The sequence below is a fragment of the Emydura macquarii genome, unplaced genomic scaffold (genome assembly GCF_026122565.2).
Source record: "Emydura macquarii macquarii isolate MOO-44397 ecotype Brisbane River unplaced genomic scaffold, CSIRO-AGI_Emac_v2 contig_2834, whole genome shotgun sequence".
Taxonomy (NCBI): domain Eukaryota; kingdom Metazoa; phylum Chordata; order Testudines; family Chelidae; genus Emydura; species Emydura macquarii.
Genome location: NW_027132971.1, coordinates 4,239,840 through 4,255,960, shown reverse-complemented (window position 1 = coordinate 4,255,960; position 16,121 = coordinate 4,239,840). Strand labels below are relative to the sequence as shown.

The 16,121-nt window shown below is 41.8% G+C and overlaps 1 protein-coding gene across 2 annotated transcripts in view; it reads left to right on the top strand.

Annotated features, from left to right (window-relative positions):
- Nucleotides 1–211: 211 nt before the first annotated feature.
- TBC1D9 (TBC1 domain family member 9) overlaps nt 212–16,121 on the top strand; it is an 88,616-nt gene continuing 72,706 nt past the window's right edge. For both annotated transcript variants that reach the window (XM_067567961.1, XM_067567959.1), the window contains exon 1: nt 212–1,522. In XM_067567961.1, coding sequence (XP_067424062.1) covers nt 1,396–1,522 — 127 coding nt within the window. In that variant the 5' untranslated portion in view covers nt 212–1,395. The remainder of the gene's footprint in view (nt 1,523–16,121) is intronic.

The window sequence follows — 16,121 nt, the reverse complement described above, 5'->3', positions numbered from 1 at the left end:
GAAAGTTCCCAAAGCTGCTCAAGGGGCTTTTAGCGACCGGGACCGGAAGGAGGGGGAGGAGCGAGGGCAGCCCTCCCGGCTGCTGGGCGCAATGACAGGCGGGGCGCGTGCCTGGCTCTTGGGATTGCAGGCAGCAAGAAACACCCACAATGGAACTTCAGGCAGGTCGCGGCTGCGCCCGCCCCGCCCACTTAGAACCTTGACACGCCTTAGTTCTGCGGCCGGAGGAGGCCGCTGCGCCCGGAGAGTGGGGGCGCGTGCGTGCGTGCCTTGTGCAGCGGGCAGGTGCAGTGCCCGCCCTTGCTACAGCAACAACGCGGAGCGGGGAGCGGCTGGCAGCCCGCGAGGGCCGGAGCGGCCCTTCTGGTGCATCTCGGCAGTGCGCGCCCGCTCCGCGTCCGAAGCATTCGTGCAGCCTTCAAGGCCGGCGGAGGTGTTTAGCGGGGTAGTGCTGCCCTGCGGGGCTCTGGCCGGGGCACCTCTGTGCGTGTGCATGTGTTCAGAAGGGAGCAGCTCAGCTCAGCTCAGCTCGCTCGGGTGGGGAGGGCTCTGCACCGGTCACCTGGGTGCTTGCGCAGCAGCCTATAGGCCGCTGCTGGTGGTAGTGAGGTATTCCTGAGCTGTGTGAGAGGGATGGTGAGGGTGCTGCGTGTTCCCTAAGGGATCAGCGACAGCGTAGCTCCGACTGCTCTTCCCAGGCCAGCTGGGCGTGCTGAGGGCTGGTCCTGGGGGATCACTGCAGCCGCTCGGAGCCAGAGCGTCTCTCTGCAGTCGTGCCATTCAAGGCTCATTGGCTGGCGTGGCCCGTGTAGGTTTTGAGGGGGAGGGGCGCCCCAGGGGATTAGAGCAGCAGCTGCGGTGCGGCCGGTGCCCGGTGTGTAAGTGGCGAGCAGTCACCTCTGAGCCAGTCGCTGTACGGCGGGTGGGAGGCTCGCAGCAGTAGTGGCAGCAGTGGTGCAGTCAGAGCGAGCTGCTAGTGCAAGGGTGCAGGCAGGGCTGGGCGGGAGGCAGCGCGGCGCGCGCGGCTGGGCTCCGCTCTGCTCCGCGGCCGCTGCGGGTGCTGCCCGTGCTGATGTCACCGCTCTTCTCATCGCTGCGTTGCTGATCCTGCCACCGCCGCCTCTTGCGGCTGCAGTTGCCTGTGCTCTAGGATTGCGCCAGTGCTGCTCGGGAGCAGCCGGGCGGAGCGGTCCCAGAGAGGATGCTGCTGCCTTTCCTCCCCCCTGGCTTGCTCGCTCTGGCTGGGGCTTCGTTGTCTCTCGGCCGGATCGGATTCGGACAGCGCGTTTAATGGGACCTGGATCTCGCCAGCATCCTCCTGACCCCACCGGGCTGTGAATGAGCTAAACCTTCGAAACCAGCCGCCGCAAGCTGCCTTTGGGCTCTGCTGGGAGCATGTGGGTGAATCCCGGGGAGGTGCTGCTGGCAAACGCCCTGTGGATCACGGAGAGGGCCAACCCTTACTTCATCCTGCAGAGGAGGAAGGGGCATGGAGGCGATGGAGGCGGCGGAGGACTGGCTGGTAAGGGAGCAGAGGGCTCCTCTCTCAATATCCATACTGGGGGATGTACAGGGCGACTCTGCATTTCAAGCCTACTGTGTCTTTGGTGATATCGGCCCAATCTTAATTTTATTTGACCTCAGTATCTGGCACTTTGGTGTAGTGAGTGTATTCGGAACAGAAGTGTACCCCACCTAGGCAGTGTGTGTGAGAGAGAGTGGTCTGTATCTGTGACAGGTAATAGGGAAAATGCTGATCGTTTTTTCTGTCATGCAGTGCTTCTGACTCTACATCGATACCAGATTTTCTCCTCTCCCCACGCTCTTTTTTTGACTTTATCATCGATTATTTAATCATAGCAGCCACATAATGCTGCTGCTGTTTTGTTATTGTTTAGTGAATGATTTGTCAGATGTGATAATCACTTCCTACATCAGTATCAGTAAGATAATGGAGGTGTCATGGGAGAGAGGGTGAATTCAGGCAATGGGAGCTGTGTGAATTAAAATAATGGTATTGGGGAAAAATGTTTGTAATCATAAAGTTTTGCAATTAGGGAGCTATAGGTATTTTTCACCACAGTTCACCAAGTTCGTACTTCTCTGCCAGGGAAAATGTTATTTCAGGAGAGTCATTGGGGGTTACTACTTGACAATTAGCAGTGTGCTATAATTTATTAGAGTAGTAGTAGAATAATTTGCCTTTATTTATAAATACTATAAAGTTTTTCCTAGTACTTATGCAATTACAGATACCATAGGAATTGTAAAGATTACCTAAGAAACAAAATAATGGCAATTTGCAGAAATTCTTCTTTTTTTGAGGAGCTTGCTTTTCTTTTAGTATATATTGATTTTAAAAAAAAACCAACAAAAAAAACATAGTTATGTAGGTACATCTCAGTGTTTGGCAGTAAGAGAGCAGTTTTGCTTTTGAATCTCTACTGTATGTCCCTTTTGGGATGTCCTAGATAAAGTATGTGTTCTGAGAACAGTAAGTTTTCATTCATATTATGATTGTGTGAGTTCTCTAAATATTTAGTATATTTTGGCTAATATAAATTATCTGTATTGAAAGCTTAACATTTAAATAAATATGATCAGGATGAGATGATCCCAGTAAAGTGATGCAACATACACCTTTCATATCTGGATTCAGCACTGCCGTACCTACATAACATTAAAAAAAAGGCCTTGAAAAAAAACCCATGAATTGGAAATATAGAACTCAACTCAGTTGTATTACCAATAGTCCTCCTTGAATCAATGCCAATTTCTGAATCAGTGAAATTTATTCTTTTAAGTGTGTGTTTTTAATCCATGTTTGCTGAAACTAAATTTCTCTAAACTAGTCAATGAACATTGTGGACTGCTATCATTTTTGGTGCTAGGCTCTATGTAGCTTTATCAGAGAATTCCATTTTTCTTTGGGCCTTGTATGTTGTCCTTGCTTGAAAATAATTTACAATCTAATGATAAGTGCCTTTACAGGGAATTTTTTCAGTTAAAATGGCAAGCCGTAGGATGTTTGTTCATTCTTCAGCCATCAACATTGTATGTTGAGAAACCTACTTACTTTCTTCATAAAAAGTGGCCGAAATACTGCTTCTCCTTAGCCGTGGTAAGTTATCAGCAGTCACTTCTGACAGCTGCTGGCATTTCCTTTCATGGAAATTATGGACAGGAATGACAAATCCATCTTAAATTATTCTTTTCCCTCAGCAGTCTGCTACTCATAAATTTGTGAAGAATTCATCACATATTCTAATCCCATGGATTGCATGATTGCTTCTTACAGTTCTTTCCATTATCCTAATTAGAAGCACAGTTTCCTAATTTCCTAATTATCCCAATTTAGCATCACAGTTATTGGGAACATTTGGGAACATATTCGCAGCTGGTTTACCCAAAAAAAAAAAAAAAAAAAAATGCAGTGTGCATGCATATCCAGGATCCTGTGCACATGTACAACTGTGTATGCAGCGTTGTGGGTAATGATATAATTGTACAGATTTAGAAGTCACTTCTGAAAATGTATTCTTTTGAGTCTATACTTACATCTTTGAGTAGTGATAGGACTGTTCAGTCTTCTTGAAGTAAACCATGCGATTGCATCCTCTTTTCTCAGTGTCTGATAGGCCCACATTATCAGACAGGTTGGAAACTGAAGTTCAGAAATAACACAGAAGAAGGTAGGTGTTTAGTGTCCCTTTTTGTTCTGGAGTTTTGATTATTGAGATGTGTTGTATATCATTAAATGGACCCAGGTTATAAAATATACAGTATGTTTCATATTGTCTTAGTACAAACTGTTCTATACCATCCCATATATATGTTGTAAACTGTTGTTCATGGATGTTTGTTTATATATGCGCCCTGCCTGAAATTGCACTTCACCTGGGAATGTGGCAATGGTGGCAACTAAATCTTTCCTTTACTGCTAGTATTTCTTCACTTGAGGAAGATTATCTTTAGGCTTTAGATTTTTTTGTTTTGTTTTTGTTTTGTTTAGTAAGAAATGTTTTTGTCGCCTTTTCCATGAGGTGATATGGATACCACTTGCTGATAGGATCATACCTAAACAAATAGGCATAGAATATAGAAATAGCCTTCCTAAAATCACTAGTTTTAGTGGCAATGTCCAAAAGTCTCAGTCAGGATCAGGACCCCAGTATGCTAGGTGTGGTATATCCACTCAGGAGGATGACACGGTCTTTACACCAAAGAATTTACAATATAATTTAGTGTTTGTAATCTAGGGGAAACTAGACTTTTCTAGGGTATATATGTTGAGAGAACTCTTGGCACCACTTGTAGAACTTTTGTCATATACTGAATACACTTGACTGAAATACTCTAAAAATGTTGCTAAAAATATATTCGAGATATAAATGACCAGAATATCCAGAATATAAAACTACTGAAACTTTACCTGAAGAAGAGTTCTGTGCAAGTTCCAAAGCTCATCTCCTTCTCCAACACAAGTTGGACCGATAAAAAATATTACCTCACCCACCTTGTCTCCACTGAAACTTTACACAGTCAGTAGGGGATGTATCTTGAAAAATTGATCACATTTAAGATAGTCTTTCAGAAATCTGGGAAATTGTGACTATAGTACTATAAAGTCAAATCAGTTATGTGGCCCTGTTTAAAGAAACATTCAGGTGAAATTATCAGGATGATACTGTTTAAAGAAATGTTCTCTTTAATTCTTGATCCTATTTGCAGTGACACAATATTGAAATTTGGTTGGTTAGATTATCCGCTTACATGCCCTAAAATATAGTCCATCAATGGGTATGTCATCAAATAATAGTCTGTAAAATTTGGTGTGGTCACTGTGGGAAAACAATCATTCAGACTTAAAGACAACTGAAAATATTGTATACAAGGTTTTCACTGTGGTAGAGTTATCTGCATTCTTTGTGCTAAGGAGGAGACACTGTTCATCTCTGAAGTGTGTCCTGAAGATGCAAATATTTTTTGTTTTTCCTTCTTGTGTTGACTTCTTCTGACCTGTTTTCCCCAGGAAAACATGAGGAAGCTTTGCCTTGAGTTTTAAAATGACAATTGACATGCAAACTAGTTAGAAGAAGAGCTTGTGAACACAAACAAGTCGCAGCAGTATAACTAAAGGTGTGAATGTTAACTTATATGTAAACCCCTGTACTTGTATTTTGGTCTGAGTAGCTTATTTTGGTTTAGCTTGATACTTATAAGTACTTTGGGACAGCAATCGCCTTTTTATTATGTTAGTGCAGGCTATGTCTACGCTGCAATTAGATACCCACAAGTGGTTTGGATCAGCTGATTCAGGCCAGCCACACATTTTTAACTGCATTGTGGACATACCCTTAGAGCCTGGTCTCCAGCCCAAGTCCTGATGTCTACCCTGCAATTGTATAGCTCTAAGGCCAAGCCCTGCAAGCTGAGTCAGCTGACCTAGGCCAGCTGCAGGTGTGATATTGCAGTATAGACACATCCACAGTGACTAGAATAGTGGGCCATGGTCAAGGATTGGGGCTCCTGTGAGTTACCACAGTACAAATAATAAACTATAATAATTTGCATAAAGCTGATTATTTTGGTTTAGTTAAAATTGATCTTAAGCACTGTCATACTAAAATCAGAATGTCATAGCTTTTTGTACCGGTGTAATTATATTGGTTTAAAAATCAGTTCAGATTATACCACTGCAACTTTCTTTTGCAGACAAGCCTTAAAAGAAGATACGAGTTGAAAAATGGAAATGGTGTTTGGTAAATTGGATTTTCATAGCCGCTCTTTAAACTCCCCCTTTCTCTTGAGTCGCTTCATTAATTTTTCAGGATGATGCTAAAAGCTTATTTTTGTGGTTTAAAAAAAAAATCAGTGTTTGATTAACATTGTTCATAATAAAATCCCATATCACTTTTTGCATTAGGCTTGCAAGCAGTTATATTTTATGGCCTGTCTGACCCTGAGACATGGATTTTGATCTTCTCTCAGTTTATCAGTATGACAGAGAGCTTTACTGTAATATCTTTTTCCATGGTGGTAGGGATCACCCATATCCCTGTGACATCTATTTTCCCACACTTCAAATGTATATTCATCTCCCAATTTGACAGCAATCAGCTCTCTTGACCTAAGAACTGTTAGGTCATAACTTGTTGGATACAAATGGGTTGTTTTGGGGCAACACAAAGTGCTCCTTCCCAGTAAGAGTCAAGTGTCTGTATGGAATTTTCACCCTAGGCAAGTTGGGCCGTGAGAGATTGAGAGGAGAAGTAGAACTTGGATCTTCCCCATGGTGGTACAGAGCTCAATCCTGGATATACAATTTCTGTGCATGCCTTAGGCATTTATAAGTGAAATAACCTGATTTTTGTTTTTTTTCCATAAAATGTAATGCTTAATCTTAACACTACAAATAGATTAAAGAGAAGTCTCTGGCTATCAGCTTTCTTATATAGTGATGCTTTCCAGACTTATTTTGGAAAAAAATAATAGGGAAATAGTATTGTGCACTTCTAATTGCTAATGGAAACAAACACATTGTATAAAGTGCAGAGGTAGAAAGTCAGGATTCGTGTAAACGCAAAAGAGGAGAAGCGTATTCCTTTTACCAAAAATATGTTAGCTTGGTATGAAATGATTGGTTCCATTTTTTTTTTAAGTGACCACTTGTTAAATTATGTTTGGATCCCTAGGCAAGTAGCATATTTTTTGTTTCTTTACAAGAGCAGTGTCTGTGGTATGAATTGTTTTGTAAATAAAGTGTTTCTTCTAGCAGCTGGATCACCACGTGTCTGAGAGCGCTCATTTCAAGCTGCAAAGTAGTACTGTAAGTCCATGAAATGTTGCCAAAGATCTTTCTAGTATTTAATCAGTAGACAGCAGATGGCAATATGCTGACTTGATAATGGTAACAGGAACTGATGGAGCATAGTCTGTTCTCACCAAATATTTCTTTGTGGTGGGGAATGAGGCTTGTCTTGTTGCTGTGACATTGGAAAGAGACTAAGCTTGGCTGACTGGTGCTTGTTGGTGAATGCCAAGTTTAATGTAACGGTACATTTTAAAAAGACTGCAAGTGTCACTGTTACCCTGCACACAATTACGCAGTACTGTTGAGCATATGCCAAGACATTCTTATCCCAATTTTGAGAAGTAATTTAGTTTCCTCCGAAGTACAGTTTAAGAATTTCTTATGCTTGAGGAAAGCATTGTTTATAACCTTTATTTGTAAGTACTTAAAACTTTCTGAAAAATGACACTTTAGGCCAGTTTGTCACCTGACCATGTGAAAAGGTGTTTCATGCTTTAACAAACTTTGTACCTGGTTTTTTTTTTTCTCATTCCTGTTTAGCACAAACTGTTAGGATTTTATATTTCAAACTCAGTATGTACATAGTGTTCAGTGAGGAACATGTGCTTTATGTGGCTTGAAATGAAACAGTTACAATTAGTTCAATTAGCATATTGTATATACCTAGGTCACCATTTATTTTCTTTAGGCATATGAGAAAGTTTAAGTATCCAAATCTTGATTTTAATCAGCTGTGACCCTTCACACACCCAGACTAGCATTCCTTCTTCTGCCATATTCGGTCTTCACTCCTTCAACCAACCCCGTCCCCACTTCTTATTTAAAAGAAAGAAGGGGGAAAAAAAAGACTTAGCAGATCTGGTAGATTTACTTCTCGGACCTGTATACTTCTAAGTATGCATGACTTACTGCACTTAATGTCCTCATCAGAGTCTGATAAACTGGAAATATTTGGAGGCTCAGTGGAAAGACCACCAGACCTCTTCTGATGTCATTTTAAAGGCATCTACAGTTATTTTGGTCTCTGTATACACATTCTGGGTTTGTCTACACTGGGGAAACAAGTGGTATTTTAAAATATCAACATTTTAATTAACACATTTTAAAATGCTACTTAGCACCTAGCATTGACAAAGACAGTCATACATAAATGCAGTTTTGTCTTCCTCAGTCTGCAGCTAGACTGCTCCAGTGCTGCTTCTGCTGCTAGTAGCTTTGCTAACCAGCAGAGTGAAAATAATTAGACTTAGGTCAGTTGTGGATATTCAGAAGCCTGTGGTCATCAAGTAAACTGTTGAGCCATGGCAATTTCACATTATTGGTGCTTGGGTGAAAGGTATGAGCAGTAGCAGAGGCAGACACTGAAATTATTCACATGGGAAGAAGACTTAAAAACAGAAGGTTGAGGGGGATTAGGTCTTGTCTACACTAAGGAAGGTGGTGTGTTGTGAGGGGTGGTTGGTTTGTTTTTGTTTTTTGCATAACCTAAGATGTGAAGTTAAATGGATATAGTTAAATCTGTATAACCCCCATGTGGACTCTTTTATCCTGGTATTGGTGTCATTTTTTGGTTTAGTTTATGTTGTTTGGGAAGAGTTTCAAGCTAAATGTATAATTATAACAGGTAAAACTTTCCCTTATAGGCAAGCCCTTAGATTAGCAAAACCTTTCTTCCTCTCTAAGGAGTTGTCTACACTGCCCCACAGTTCAGACTACGGGGTGTGAATAGCAGCATGCACCAAAGGGCTTTGCTGTAACTCCCATGCGAAGATACTGCAGGTGCGAACTAAAAGGTTTCTAGTTCCCATTAACATAGTCCTCTTGAAACAGAATCTTCATATCTATTGGACATCTAGCCAGTTGCTAAGACACTTTTGTCTCCAAGCAGAATGTGGGCATGGCACCCTGGTAGAAATCCCAGCACCTTCCTTGCTTTTCAAAAGTTGAGGGTGGCTGGGTTTTTCAACAGGATGTTGCTTCTGGTGCTATTGTCAGGCTGGAATGTTTAGTTTTCCAGCTAGTAGAAGTCTAATTAACTTTTTGAGAAAGACATCTATTTATTTATCTATTGTCATTAATGAAGTCCCTAGAATTACTCACACAAATAAGGCAAATAGGATGTTAACTATGGAGCTTTAAGTATTGTTTACACTGGCCTTTGACAGGTAAATCATTGAATGACCTCTTCCTGTAATAAAAATAAATGTGAGCTGGTTACCTAATCAACCACATGAGCTGCCTTGCAAAAGTAGGGGGAAATAATGATTCATTGTAGTGACTAAGGGAAATAAAATTACCTTCCCATGCTGAACATCTTGGCTACTTTGTTTTTGTTATTGTGAGTCTCTATTTTCAGAACCTAGTTAATGACATCCAAGTTTTAGAATTACTTTTTCCACAGCCCATTAAATCAATACAAAATTTAATTCTTAGGGCTAGGTCATGGTGTAAATCAGCATAGCTTCATCGAAGATTGCCTCTAGTGGTCACAAAGTAGTTAATTAGCAACTATACTGGGATGTGACAGATATGGCAATTTCCTGCAATAGCCTTGAAAAATTTTACAGAATTAAGTAACGCTGGAGTCCAGTATATTGAATGCAAAGGTTATGTGTTGTTTTGAGCTCCAGGAAGTGTTGTCAACTTCAAAGAACTACATTGAATAATAGATCCGACAAGAATGGACAAACCATTGTCAAATGGTTTACTGAGAAACATTTTCCCTGCATGACCCCATTTTCAGATGTGTTGTTTCCCACTACCCCAGACAGCATGGAATTTGCAGTTTAAAAATGGTGTCCTCCATGCAGTATGACTTCACACGCACTGTACATGCAAGGTCACAACTCAAGGAGGATGTCATTTTGCTTCACAAAACGGCATCCTCTGGACTGTGTGACCTCATACACATACGGTGCATGTGAGGTCATGCTGCATGGAGGGCGCCATTTTGTACAACAAAATAGCTTCTTCCGTGCGACATGACCTTCTGCATATAGTGTGTGTGAGGTCAAGCTGTGCAGAGGAGACCATTTTGTAATACGGTGTCCTCTGCACGCTCGGGATTGCCGTGACCCCATCTGCTGATGAAGCAACCCCACTTGGGGTCCCGACCCACAGTTGGGGAACTGCTGCTCTAGGGGGAGGTGAATGCAAATTTCCACCTGCAGTTATGCAGACATGCAATCTTTGGAAGCTATGCCATGAGGAATGCTAATTACTTGTTCCCAGAATCTGAAGATCAAAGGTTAAAGCCGTGCAAAGGAAAGACTAAGCCTTCAGTGGGAGGTGCTTGCTCTGAGCTAAAGCTGCTATGAACTTGTAGCCACAGAAGAACCCCTTTGTGGGGTTTGATGTGTTCACTGACCAACACCCTTGTTGGTGTTGGGTTGGTGATTTCTGGTAGTCTTAGTAACGTGTATAGATTTTTATTGTTTTTAATATGCTTTCTCTGTAATGCTTTCACCTTAATAAACGTGCTTGCTTTGAGAGAGCTGTGTGGTGACTTATAACTTGGGCAGTTACACTGCTTATAGTCTCTGAAGAGAGAGCAAAACTCCAACATTGGCCTGTCTAGGCATTCTGGCTCACTGTGAATAATGCAGTGTAGGCATGGAACTGTGCAGCCTGGGAAAAAACAAAACAAAAACCTGGCAGGAGGGAGAGAGACGCGAGTCTTTGGTCAAGAGAGGTGATGGCTGAGGAGCCAGAAGCCTGAAAGCGGGTGCCCTTGCTGAACCACAGGTGCAGTTGTCCTGAACTCTGACAGGGGTATTTAATACGTGTTTGAGTAACTGCTTACCAGTGTGATGGGGGGAGGGGTGGGGAAGATTGGGAGCGTTACAATCTGGCTAAATCCTAGTTCTGTTGGAATTTGGTTGAAACAACATGCAGTGCTAGACTTGATCTTGTTTTAAAGATTTCCATGCTCAGTTGCAATGGAAAAAAAGAAATCTCTGACAGAAGGTATCTTGAGGAGCTGAGAATTGTCCATTTAATTGTACACTAGGTTATGATTCTTTGTAGAGTTAAGCTGTCTTTTTTTTTTTTTTTTTTTTTTTTTTTTAATTTAATAACTCACATTTTTCTCTCTTAATATTGATTTTTAAAGTTTATCTTTATTTTGGTAGGCCATGTGTAAAATTATGCTAATTAAGAAAAGCTCCGCATAGTCCTGAAATGAATCCTCTGCAGTTAGTTACTGTGGCAGTTTACCACGATGACTCAGAAAGGCCCTAATGACCATACTCACCAAGGTGAGGAATCAGTCATGACAGCTCAGTATGTCTTCAGTAAGAGTCAGTTTTTCTTAGTGCAGGTTACCTATTATACTGAATGTTGTGGGAGTAATAAATCACTGGGATTGAACTGAAAATTCTTAAAAAAATCACTAAGTTAAAACTTTCAAGTTGAACTGGAAGCCTCCCAGTCTGCTGTTCTCACCTTTTTGACAAATAGCTTGTGGAATAGCTTGACAGCCATTGCTGTATCATGCAGTGACTTAAAGGTTTGAAGGGTTACTGTACTTCATCGTCCAGGTGACCACGTCTAACCTGGTTTTGGATAACCAAAAAAAAAAAAAGTTTCCATGTAGCCCAAGTCCCTGATTTTTCCCTTAACCTCAGTTTCATGATTCTTTATTTCTGATGTAATAGTTTTCATCAATAAAAGTAGAGACACCAAATTTGTGAAGAATGTAGGGAACTTGGGGACTGAAATGACTGACATCCATCAAAGTAAGGGACATTTAGAGAGATTTGGGTATGAGAAGTTTTAAAAGACTGTTTCAGATTGATCTCTTCCTTGTGGGGGGTTTTTATATTTTTTAAGTTAAAAGTTGTTTCAGATACTACATTTGTCCCGGACTCCCCCTGCAAACTTTTATGGTTTTACAGTGGTTTTTTTCCTGCATTTTTAAGTGCTTTATGTGTGAGAGAGCTACGCCAACAGAGGAAACTGATTCCAATGGAGTGTGGTGTAGACACTTGCCACAACGATGGAAGGGCTTCTTCTGTCTCTGTAGTAAATCCACCCCCTCAAGAGGCGATAGCGAGGTTGTCAGAAAAATTCTTCTGTTAACCTAAGGGTGACTGTACTGGGGCTTAGATTGGTTTAAATACATCTCTTGGGTGTCTGAGTATTTCATCCTCATTTTAGGTGTAGACAAAGCCTTAACCCACAGTGTTGTCAAGTGCATAAAGTAAACTGAAAAAAAAAGAAATTGTTTTTCCTCTAGTATCTTTCATGTGTAGTTATTTTAGAAGTTGCTTTTAACAATACAAGGTCAAAATATTCCGGAGAGGGAGAGAAAGGGAGTGTATGGCTTTATTTATTTGTTTTGAACTTGATAGTACCTTGTAATGCTAACTAGAACTCTGAACCAACCACTACAGTGAACGGGGTTCTATGCGAGTGCAGTCAGCCTACACAGAGTAACTTGCAGAATAAGTGTAGTATTTCAGGCTCTGAGCCTGTATACACATGTCTAATGGGATTACTTCTGTGCATTAAACTACTCACCTGTGAGTGCTTGCAGGATCACTGCCCTCATTTTAATTACTATGGAGTAGATTCTACAAACCCTTACTCACTTGAGTAATCCTTATTCACAGCAAGAACTGGTCATATGAATAAGGGCTTAAAGGTTTTTAGTACTGTGAAACTTTTAAAATTCTTTATTTTGTCGTAAGGTTGCTGTTAACATTCTGAAATACTTTAAAAAGTTAAAATAGTAGTCTTGTTTGTCCATAATTTTTCATGGATATAAAAATGGCTGTGTAATTCAAGGGTTAACTCATGCAAGAGGATGTAACCATGATTTGGGTAATACATGACAGTTTTAATGTGAATTAAAAAGTATATTTTTAGATTATTTTTTTTTAGTTTCATCTTTCTGTTTGAAAATCTATTAATTGTTAGTATATAGCAGAAGGTACTTGCTCTGTCTTGAGTTATTAAACAGGGAGATGGTTAAAAAAGACTCTTTTTTTAATAAAAATTAATACAATCCCTTCTGTTCCAAAGTCTTTCAGAGAGAGAATCAATTTAAACAGCTAGTATTTCCTTTTGCTTCCATCACCTGTCTATACAGAAGAAACTGATCTGTGGTGTAAAACGGAGCAGTTCCTTAAGGACAACCTTCAAGGGTAACTCAGGATTTGAACAGGCAATATTAATTGGCTTCATAATGTATGAATAAACACACTATTTAAAAAAAAAACAACAATTTTCTGAGACATGTTTCTTACTATCAAAATATTGTGTGTTCAGTTTTATAAATAAATAGTCATAGCCATAAAATACCTGTTAAGGGTGAAGATATGGAAAACAGGAGATTCAGTGAAATCATCTGGGTTTTTAGGGAGTGTTGTGAATATTTCTTCTGCCTAGGCTTACCAGCAGTGGCATCTCTGCAATCTATTTCCCCAGTTAAAAAGAACTGGGCAACCCTACGCCATTACTGAAAAGTTCCAGAGGGGTAGCCGTGTTAGTCTGTATACAGCAAAAACAACGAGAGTCCTGTAGCACCTTAAAGACTAACAAATTTCTGCGGGCGTAAGCTTTCATGGGCTGCAACCCACTTCGTCAGATGCTGGTCAACCCTCCTTTCACTCCTCTCTCCACCTTTCGCTGGTGCGGTGCTGACATCATGCATAATTATTCTCTTGCCCGTCTCCAACAGCTCAGTGCAAATGAGTTAGGGAGGGGGATACTCTTCTGGCTTGACCCGCTGAGCTGATCGATGGGTTTCTACTGCTTCCAGTGTCCTCAGTTCTCCGTGTCCCCTAGTTTTCAGCTGTGACAGACTTGTAGAGGTCGTGGCAGAATGCGCAGGACCACCCCAACACCGTAGCAACTTTGGAAGTGCTGCAGCAGGAAAGAAATTGAGAAATTTTAATGTCAAGAATGTGGGAATTCGCAGGCCAAATCAGGAGATTTAACAATGCTGCTGTATCACAGTGAGAGAACACGTGGCATACAAATAATTTATTTGGCTATTGCCTCATGACTTGCATTTTTAATACTGTCAGCAGATGCATGAAGATGTAAAGCATGCAGAAGCTTGAGTGTAACTCTTGCAACACATTATATGCAAATACACAGCTGAAGCCACTGCAGTACACTTTTGCTTGTAGAAAATGTTGCCCTATGCCCCAGTCCAGTAAAGCACTTAAGCACATGCTTACCTTTAAGCATGTAAGGGATTATGCATATGCCTAAAACTAAGCATGTACTTAAGTGCTTTACTGGATCAGGGCATTATCATCGTAAAGGCAAAATTATTTAATGTAGATGAGTTGCAAGGTAACACATTTTAAAGGAACAATTTAAATCAGAGGTTACTTAAGAATATTGTAGGGGGTATGGAAGAGGATTGGGGTGACTGCCTTGGACCCCACGCTTTGGGGGGCCCTGCTCCACACCCAGCAGGAGGTGAGTGGCTGCAGCCTGCCTCCCGGCTGCATGCTGGACCAGGGCGCTGGCCTGCTGGAGGGCGCTGGGCCGGCCCTTCACGACACACAGCTGGGAGTCTCCTGCATCACCTGTCCCTGCTGCATGTCATGAAGGACCAGCCTGGCATGCCCCCTCCCTTCCACCCCAGGCTGGGGTATGAGGCCGCTCTCTCTGAGCTGGCGCCAGGCTGCAGCGGGAGAGCCAGGCGCTGCATGGTGGGTAATTGTAAGGGGGAGCAGGGCTCCGCCGCCTTGTGCAGGAGGAGGTAAGCGGCATGTTCTCCCCCTCCCCCGCAGGTAGAGGACCCCCTCTCCCCGGAGCAGCTGGGGGTGGCACCGTCTTGTGGGAGCCGGGGACCCCTCCTGCCCTGCATGAGGGGGCACGTGAGGCCTGGAGGGGGGGCCCAAATGCAGCATTGGCCCTCGGGCACCAGAGACCCAGAGTATGCCACTGGAGCCAGGCGAGAAAACAATGAAGGCGTACTTCAGGTGAAACCTTGAGACAGTAGGGATACAGTTTTTTAAAAAGGGTTGAAAACCCCTGATTTCAATTATTCTTGCCCACTGGTCACTGGTTTTTGAATGGAATCAAACTTACCTAGGAGTATTTGTCGAATGTTTGGGGAAGCCATCTGGTAAAAACACAGCAGTCGTCAAAAAGGCAAATAAGAGGTGAGACTGCATAAAGCAAAGATTTGATAAATGAGGCCATCTTGTCCAGTTAATATGGAGTATCTCTTAGTTAAACAAGAGATACTCCATATAAAACATTTTCTATTCAGTTCGATAATTGGCATGAAACCTTCTAGCACTGCCTGCCAAGGTTCTGGCAACATATCTAGGTCTGTCTTCAGCATGATAAAAAAGGGTGGCTGATGGACATTAATGCAGGAGGAGGAGGTTACCTTCCATCCCATCTGACCCAGGAAGAACTATAAATGAGTTTATTTCCTCTTAATAGCTGTATGTTGACTGTGGGTGGGATAATTCCAAATGTCAATTGGCATTTGGACTTAAAAGCAACTCAAAAGGGAAAGCAATGAGTTTGTGCTCTTTGTGTCTTTCTGATGTTTAAAGAGAGTCTGAAAGGATATTTTGTCTCAAAAAAGAGGAAGGGTGAGGAAAGGGTTCTGTTCTTTTTTCACATTAGAAATTCCGGTTTTGTCTACCCTGAAGGACAGCAAAATGGAGAAGTAGTGCAATTATGACATCACAAAACTGAAAATGAGTAATTGAAAAGGGGAAGAGAATGGTGTGTAAAATTTGGGGAATTTTTGTTTTGACTCCTGTTTAACTCCAGTATCTAATGAAGACCTGGAGAAAGGATGCCTATGGTAAAGGTACACCAGCCTTCTTTGGGTTCAGTGCAAAAGCTCACAAAACAGCTCTTTGAGACACCGCTCCCCCCAAAAAAAAGAAAAGAAAAGAAACATCTAACAAAAACAGATAAAATCCAACTTGTGGATTTGTGAAATCTACCATGTCTTCTTTATACGTAATCAAGAATTTAAAAAAATTCTCTCCATTTGTTTGGTTTTTTGTTTTTTGTTTTTTTTGTTTTTTTTGCTTTTGTTTTTGTCTTTCCTTTGCAGAGTATCTTATAAAGACGCATGGATCAGAAAATCTTTAGCAACCCTAAGGGCAGGGAGACATCCAGTAGAACTTGATACACAACTGTTGATGTTGCCAACGGCTTCCTTGGCATGTCCAGAGGTTCATCGTTATTTTACTCTTTGTTGCTGAAAACAGTTTGGCTCTAGGGGTATGTCGACACTGCAATTAGACACCCACAATTAGACACCCACAGCTGGCCTTTGCCAGCTGATGGGGGCTCAAGGGCCTTGGGCTATAGG